At 35.9% G+C, this 8,556-nt stretch overlaps 1 protein-coding gene across 1 annotated transcript; it reads left to right on the top strand.

Annotated features, from left to right (window-relative positions):
- The first annotated feature begins 1,672 nt into the window (after positions 1–1,672).
- On the top strand, positions 1,673–8,284 carry LOC111403530 (P-loop NTPase domain-containing protein LPA1 homolog 2-like). The gene is made up of 8 exons (XM_023032073.1): positions 1,673–1,759; positions 1,840–2,000; positions 2,957–3,285; positions 4,476–4,557; positions 5,731–6,147; positions 6,250–6,987; positions 7,397–7,504; positions 7,690–8,284. Exons 2-8 carry the CDS (start codon positions 1,848–1,850, stop codon positions 8,092–8,094), a joined length of 2,232 nt encoding a protein of 743 aa, XP_022887841.1. The 5' UTR covers positions 1,673–1,759; positions 1,840–1,847; the 3' UTR covers positions 8,095–8,284.
- The last annotated feature ends 272 nt before the right edge of the window (positions 8,285–8,556 follow it).

An 8,556-nucleotide genomic window follows, 5' to 3' on the forward strand; every position in this document is an offset into this window, starting at 1 on the left:
ATACTTCTTCTTTATCTAATAAGATTCATGTTAGTTTAACTTACAAGAAAAACAATCGCGCTACATGTATAGGTTTGGATTTCCCAGGGCCGGTACAGGCAAGACACAGTAGGTGGAGTGGGTAGTTCAAATTTTGAAAAAAAAATAAAATCACATGGGGTCCATCCGTTTCTAAGAAAAATTCAGGAATCCTCAATTATTTGGGACCACTCAGAATGAACAAATGCCTTGATGGCAAAAGAAATGTTAAAACAAATGTCTTCTATGTATGTCTTCTCCTACTACTTTTACTTTTACTTGAGCATTTGCATTGAACTTCACGATTTACAAGCATGGGATTAGTAAGTAATTTCTCTGGCTGTAAATCTCACGCGTGTTTTGGTTTGCACGCTTGATTAGACCGTATAAGAAGCTTTACATAAAATTAGAAGATATAAGAATAAATACCGATATACAAGGGAAATATTCATAGGGAAATCACAGACCTCTCACATGGGTCAACCCCACTCAGGGGCCGGTGCAATAGAAAATGACAAAATAATAATAATAATAATAATAATAATAATAAAGACCCCACCCATGTAAGACCCTTGTAAAGGGTCTGTAAGAGCAGGGTCTGTACGCCTAGCTCGGTTGAAGCTATAAATGTAAATAGTATTACAATAGATTAAGGTTGATAATATTTATAAGTTTTTCATTCAAATGAATACTAATTTGTAATATCTTTCTCATATATCCAACATAAATACACCTCCTTACTCCGTATAAAGTTACCCAATTAGTTTAAGAAAGATAGTGCAAAATTATATTTAAATAAAAAAAAATTAAGAAATACTATGTACCTTAATCCATCCTAAAGCTATCCAAATGATGAATATCTATTCTAATTTTATACTTAAAATTTCCGTATAAGATCTAATTCGTTGTACCAAACACGACTTAGATACATGTTTATTATTTTTAAAGAAAAAAAAGATTGATAGAATAGAAAACATAAATTAAGCATAAGACTCTAATGCAAGACCCCATGATATATGGTCAAGTCTCCCATATTTCTTACCCAATGACCTTATGTTTGCAATAAGAAATATAGTAGGTGTGTACAAATCTAAGTTGGAATATAGCACATCTACAAAGGGCGGATCCAACATTGAGGTTAAACACGGGCTACAATATAAATACACATGGATTTATCTTTTTAAAAAAAAAACTATGAAAAATTAGATATTTTCAGGATCCAGGCATGGGCTATAGCACGGTCAAGCCCATGCCTGGATCAGCTAGTGCATCTACAACTCTAACTATATAATTTACTATATGTTTTTTGTAAAATGACTCATCGAGACAATCCCAATGAATTTCTTTTTGTTTTGTCTATTCAATTTTTTGATGCTGAAATTCATAAATAGTTAAAAGGAGGGAATCTGTTGCTTTGGAATTGATTCACAATATTTTGAAATTAGGAAAGAGCAAATGCAATCTTAATAATTTATTAAAAATTCTGTCCCGTATTTTTTGCTCGTAAAGTGATTTTGTCTATAATATAAGAGTATCAGAATCTGATAGGAAAAAAAAGAAAAAAAAAAAGAAAAAAAGAAAAAGAAGATAAATTGAAAAGTAACAGTACGTACCAAAAATTACTATATCAATCAATATATAGTATGACATTTANCTCCTGTTTTAGATTTTCAGTTTTTCATCATCTTCACTCCAATTTGAACTTCATCCAGTTGCACTCGTCTCGAATTGCCGTGTTTAGGTATGAATCTGTTGTTAATAACCTGCATTGCTGTTTTGATTTTGGATATTGGATGATTTTTGTGTGTATTGCATGTCCAGGTGGAGGAATGGCGGTTGCGGAGGGGGTGGCGAAGTTGCTTTACATAGTGGTGGTGGAGGATGATGCGGCGGAGGAGGATTCCTCGTCGTTTCGGTACACGCGTTCTGTTTTGCAGACCACTCTTCAACTCATGGGTTGCAAAGCTCGTCATGCGTTTAAGGTCTCTTATTTTCTCTAATTTTGCTTCACGGATATCTCGTCAACTTTGTTTAAAAATTTATCGAACTTGCTGCGTTGCATGTTTGTGTATATATGCATGGCCTAAAATCGCAAACGGTAAGTGATTGTAGGTATTTTTGCCTCTGTGTAATCGAGTGGATGAGATGATGAATTATAAGAATTAACTAAAATTAACAAGAGGATGAAGTTGATGTCTAATAAACAGAGAGAAATTTTGTTTTGATGCCTATTTGCTTATCTATTTTTACTCTGTTCATTAATCGTTGAAAGTGGCAGCTCTACAAGAATGGATCATCCCTCTGCACGTACGTGTTTGTAAATTTCTATTTTTGTAAATGTCTTCGAGATTTTTATATTTCTGGGGCAAAATTTCAGCAGTTAAAAGAGGGAAACGCCTAATTAAGTGAAAACGGATGAAATCACAATTTTTATGATTTGCTAACAGGTTAATTACAAGATAAACTGTATTACCCTTTCGGTCTGCAATGTTGGATCTTCTGTAAGAATTAATACTGTATTCAGTAGTAGGTATTTTAGTAATGTGAATTCTGCACCGATGTTGATCTGTTTAGGCTTCTTTAGACGTTTAAATGAATAATTAAATACTCATATAACACTTATATGCTATTAATAGCATAGATCTTCTCTCTCTGGCCTTTTGCGCACTTAGAGGTCTGCAATATTAAAATCCATCTGATTTGCATTTACACGTGTCATCCAATTGATCTAACTTGTTCTAATTGTGACATTTGCATGGATACCCCGTACGTCAAAGTAATATTTGTTTTCGTTGGCATGAAGCTTGCGTGTCAATGGATGCACTGTTTGCAAGTTGGATTCTGGCATCTTGTTTTGTTTTTTCTTTTGGTGCACATCTTTGTCGTCTACCAGCATCGCCTTTTTGACGTCATGCCTTGTAATTCTTGTTTTGTCCAGATCAGCAAAAGGGTATTTGAAATGATGAGGAGTGGATGCTTCGTGGATAAGGTTATTTCATCTTGTCTAGAGGGGTTAGAACAGAATGCTAAAGTATATCCTCAAAGGGAGACTGACTTTATCGGTGATTCCTGCGTGGATAAAATGGATGCTAATGAAATTTTGTTGTCGATGGTAGATAAAAGCAAGAGTAAACCCTTTGAATTGTACAAAAGGCGAACAACCGTGGTGGTCAGAAGAAAAGCTTTTCTGCACGTTGTTTGTGAAGCTCTTGCTGATTACAAGTATGTTGGCCCGAATCAGAAGGCTGATTTGGTTTTAGCTTGCAGGTACAGTTAACGTCTCATGCTTATTTAAAAATATAATTTATCATTGAGTTTGGTATCCCCAACAACGGCATCTTCCTAACTCCTTTTTCGGTGTGACTTACAGATTCTGTTATTTCATCATCATTTTTTTTGACATTATGTATGCTATAATTGTTGTTGTGAGTTGTTACTTCTTCTTTCTCCTTCATTGTCTAATTTTAGATATGTAAGCTTTACAAGAAATCAGCAGTGAAATCTAGGCTTCACATCCCATGAGTGTGCAAGGCGATTTGCTAATAGAGCTTTCCTTGATAAGTTGCATAATTTAATGAACAGATGATTTACCTAACGAGTCGAGGGTAAAATATAATGAACTCATTCAACTGACCTTTATTTCTTTTGTTGAATGATCTTCATGAAAATAAACTCCAATCGATACTTTTTGACGAAGAAAATTTACGACGAAACGTAAAAGAAGATCTGTTTTGCATCATATTTAAGGGATTCCTCAGTGAAAGCCGAAGAAGCAGTTCTCTTTACCGCTGTTATGCTGACTGCTGATATGACATTTGCTGAATGTATAATCATCTATAGAGTTACCGTTGGTCAAATCCGATATTTATCTGTAATTGGTTTCACTCTCAGTGCAATAATCATGGGTACAGGAACTATTGGTTTAATAGGCTTATAACTGAGATTTCATTCCTTGCTGCAGTCTTGTCCGACTTCAGAATCAATGTTTAAAAATGTGACATTCAGCTGCTGGTGGATTGTTGATAACATGATTAGATTTCAAATATACACATTTATGCTTTCCATAAATCAATCCTATTGAGTACTTTTGCGGATGGTTTTGAGTTCATCACGAATTGTAAGACAAAGTTATGTCAAAAATGTGGGATCATGTGTGTCCTTGAAAAAATGCCGGAGTAACATGAGGTGGGATCACCCATTCCTTCATAGGCCATGTTGTTGGATTACCCTCCAGATATTATTACATTTAAGGTTCCAGTTCCTTTTAGTTGTGAACTAATTGTTGAAGAGTATTCCGATTGCCTTCGCTAATTAAATTTTTTTGCCCTTAACTTTGTTAAGCCAGTGTTGCTTAGTAGTATCTATTAGAAGGTAAAACTAGTTCTTTGTCTTTTTCTTTTACATGAACCGTTTAATAAATTTGTTTTGTTTTCTAAGTCCTTATTTGGTTATCACAGAATCCGAGAAAGAAAGGAATCTGTTACCGTGCTATTGTGCGGTACTAGTGGCTGTGGTAAATCTACCTTGTCTGCTTTACTGGTATGGCATTTTTCATTTTTTTTAATATATTTCACGTTTTCCTATTTTCTTTTATAACTGGATTATAGTGTTTGTGATTGGACTTCTTTCATTTTTTTAATTCTTTTACTGATGTTTTTTCTGTGGGTTAAACAATTATTGTCATTTTGCATTGTAAATTGTAAATGCAGTGTGTTGAGTTGAAGGTTATTATCTTTTTCTGTTTATAATTTTAGCTCCTTCCACATTCAATTCAATATTCCTTTTTTAGCTCTTATATTGCTAGCATGTGACTATGTTCCTTTGTAAAATTGAACTTAACGAATCCGGACAAGATAATATTTATTAATTTTGCATTTCATCTCAGTTGTAATATTGACTTGTAAAAATTTGGTAAAACTGTTCTTGTTTGCCCCAAAATGTTTTCTTGTTGCCAAAAATTAAAATCCATTGAAGTTTCTACATCCTTAATCTATTTGTAAGCTAAAAGTGCCATCCACTGCCTGGCGTACGCAAAATTCATAAACTTGGTTTACAACTTAACATGCTATTCGGTCGCATTTCTGAATTTGTAGGTCCCAGTTCGTTAAGTTTTGCTAAATTGCTAATATTGAACACTGATCATTTACTTAGTTTCCTTGTAAAAATTTGGTAAAACTGTTCTTGTTTGCCCCAAAATGTTTTCTTGTTGCCAAAAATTAAAATCCATTGAAGTTTCTACGTCCTTAATCTATTTGTAAGCTAAAAGTGCCATCCACTGCCTGGCGTACGCAAAATTCATGAACTTGGTTTACAACTTAACATGCTATTCGGTCGCATTTCTGAATTTGTAGGTCCCAGTTCGTTAAGTTTTGCTAAATTGCTAATATTGAACACTGATCATTTACTTAGTTTGTACACTTTTGCGAGTTTTGAGTTTGTGTAAGTTTGAATGAAAGTGAATCATGTTTCCATAAATACTTCCACTAACGGGGTTATGTCCATTGTTAAAATTTTTTGTAAAGTGTTAACATTGTCTTTATCATGTCTTTATCAATCTGTTACCGTGCTATTGTGCGGTACTTGTGCATATTTTACCATAATCCTATTTGTACGAGTATTTCTTAACGTATGTGGAGAGTAGCGCTTGTCACTTCCAATGATATGTTAGTATCCTTGTCAAATTAAAATATTGGCTATTCTTTATATTTGCAGGGTAGCAGGCTGGGCATTACAACTGTTATATCCACTGATTCAATTCGGCACATGATGAGGAGCTTTGTAGATGAAAAACAGAACCCTTTACTATGGTCCTCGACCTACCATGCTGGGGAATATTTAGATCCTGTAGCTGTTGCAGAAGCCAAGGCCAAAAGGAAAGCAAAGAAGTTAGCTGGTTTTTCACACTCACTAGCTAAGGAAGATGCATTAATTGGTTCCACAGTCAGAAAACCAGCATCTGATGGAAGTTCCATGACCAGTGATTTCATCAGTCCCAAACAGATGGCAATTGAAGGATTTAAGGCACAAAGTGAGATGGTAATTGACAGTCTCGATCGGTTAATTACTGCATGGGAGAAAAGGAAAGAATCAGTGGTGGTCGAGGGCGTTCACTTAAGTCTCAATTTTGTGGTAAAAATCCATGCATATTTTTAATTCTTATGAACTTCTGAAGTTTTATGTGTCTTTCGTCTCTCGTCCTCTGCTTTGGTCACAACTTGGTTTCCCATGCAGATGGGACTCATGAAGAAACATCCTTCAATCATACCTTTCATGATTTACATTTCAAATGAGGAGAAACACTTGGAAAGATTTGCAGTCCGTGCGAAGTACATGACACTAGATCCTTCTAAAAACAAATACGTTAAATATATACGGAACATTCGAACAATCCAAGAATATCTTTGCAACCGTGCCGATAAGCATTTAGTGCCAAAGATAAACAACACAAATGTTGACAAAAGTGTGGCAGCCATTCATGCAACAGTTTTTAGCTGCCTAAGAAGGCGCGAAGCGGGAGAGCAGCTTTACGATCCAAGCACAAACACAGTTTCTGTTATTGACGAGGAGTACAGGAATCAGTGCACTGCCAATTCCTTGAGCTCCAAGGGAATGTTTCAGTTGATCCAAAGGCAAGGTTCTTCAAGGCATTTGATGGCACTTTTGAATAATGACGGATCTGTGGCTAAGGCATGGCCAGTTGATGTGATAGATGATAATGGCAAGCCTATTGTGGGCCGTTCAACTGAGAATGGAATAGGAACTCCTATGTATGGACCATTGTTGATAGGTAAAGCGCAACCTGTCAACTTGCAGTTTGGTTATTTTGGGATCAGTGCTTGGCCTAGTGATACTGGAGGCACTAGTCATGCCAGTAGTGCCGATGATTCACGCGGTGACCTCACTGACAATGGTAGCAGATACTATTCTTCCTGCTGCAGCTCACCAAGGACAGATGGCCCTGCCAAGGAGGTATGCTCAAATGATGATTATCTTGATATGTTACAGCTGAACGTAAAATATCGTGGCATTGTAATGTTGCCTTTTAGTTTGATTATCTTGATATGTTACAGCTGAACGTAAAATATGGTGGCATTGTAATGTTGCCTTTTAGTTTGGATGATATTAGGGCATGTTTAGGCCACAATATTAGACAATAGTGGAAGGGAAACATTCAAGATTTGATTTCCTTTACTTCCTTGATCTTGTCCAGCACTGTCCCACCAAGCTTACCGGACATGCTCTTATATTCCAAGTCAACTTCCAGGATAACAAATTTTATGGGTTTTGTCATTAGTTCTGATGTTTTGATCATATGGTTATGTTTACTGATTGCTCTGCCCCTTAAACCATTGCTTTGTGGTCTTCTTTTATTTTGCAGCTTAAGGAGGAATTGTCTGTCCATGGTAGTGATGAAGAGGTTGATGAGCCATCAGAGATGGACAGTGATGAGGATCTTAGCGACGGACAAAAACAAAATGAAGATGAGGTAGGAACACATTGTCTGGTCACTGGATGATTTCAATAAAAAACACTTCATTAAGTTTGCTTATAATATCTAAGTGGATCTTCGAGTAATGTAGATGTATATACTTCATAGATAAAATTTTGTAGCTTCTTCTTTTGTTTGATTATGGCCATGTTTAATAGAAGATGTTACTTGTTTTGAAACAGCTGGAAGGCTCTGTGGATGAAGAATCCACGAAGTCCGATGAGGAGTATGATGACCTAGCCATGCAGGATGGCGCAGAAAGTGGTTACCGGTCAGATGATGATGAAAAATCCATCTATAAAATGGAGTCCAATGGTGCAAGGGGGATACCTCTCTTAGGAGACCAGTCTGCTCAGGACGGTGATGGTTATGGTCAAAATCTCGACGCCGTCATGAGGACAAAAAGCGATTCTGTATCAGAATTACCAGCACTGGACTTTGCATCTCGCCTTAGAGAAAAATCTGAAAGGAGAGTACCCCACTCCTGCAATGTAAAATTAAGAAAACGGTCTCCGAGTATTCCACCCTCTGGGAAGCATTCATCGATAATTAATTTCCTGGCTGTGGAAGAACCGCTGCCGAGGTAGAGGCTCAAAATCTGTTGAATATTTCCTCTCTTTCATGTTCAGTACTATGCCGTTTTCTATAGTGTCTTCTTGTGTCTTTATACTAGTAGTAAATGGGGTTGTAGCCTGGTACCTCTTTGCTTCGTATAGAAATGAAGTTTTTGTGTATATTGAGGCCGAGTTCCGTATTCCAGATGCCCATTGAGTAGTTTGGTCTGAATTATTAATTTTTTCAAATTATGTTTTCTTGGTTAAAAATATTGTCCGTCCGTCCTTATACATGCTCGTTAATGGTTTCTAAATTTCAAAATGTCAATATTTAGTCACTAAACTTTACAAATTGAATTAGCATCTCCGAGACATTAAAATATAAGTTGTTAAAATAATGATATATAAGGAAAATTAAATGCTTCAATTCTGAATATTCTTTTGCTTCAACCATGTTATGTGTCACGGATTGTTAATGATGAATTGCAATTACCA

The sequence above is a fragment of the Olea europaea genome, chromosome 11 (assembly GCF_002742605.1).
Source record: "Olea europaea var. sylvestris chromosome 11, O_europaea_v1, whole genome shotgun sequence".
In the NCBI taxonomy this organism is placed as follows: domain Eukaryota; kingdom Viridiplantae; phylum Streptophyta; class Magnoliopsida; order Lamiales; family Oleaceae; genus Olea; species Olea europaea.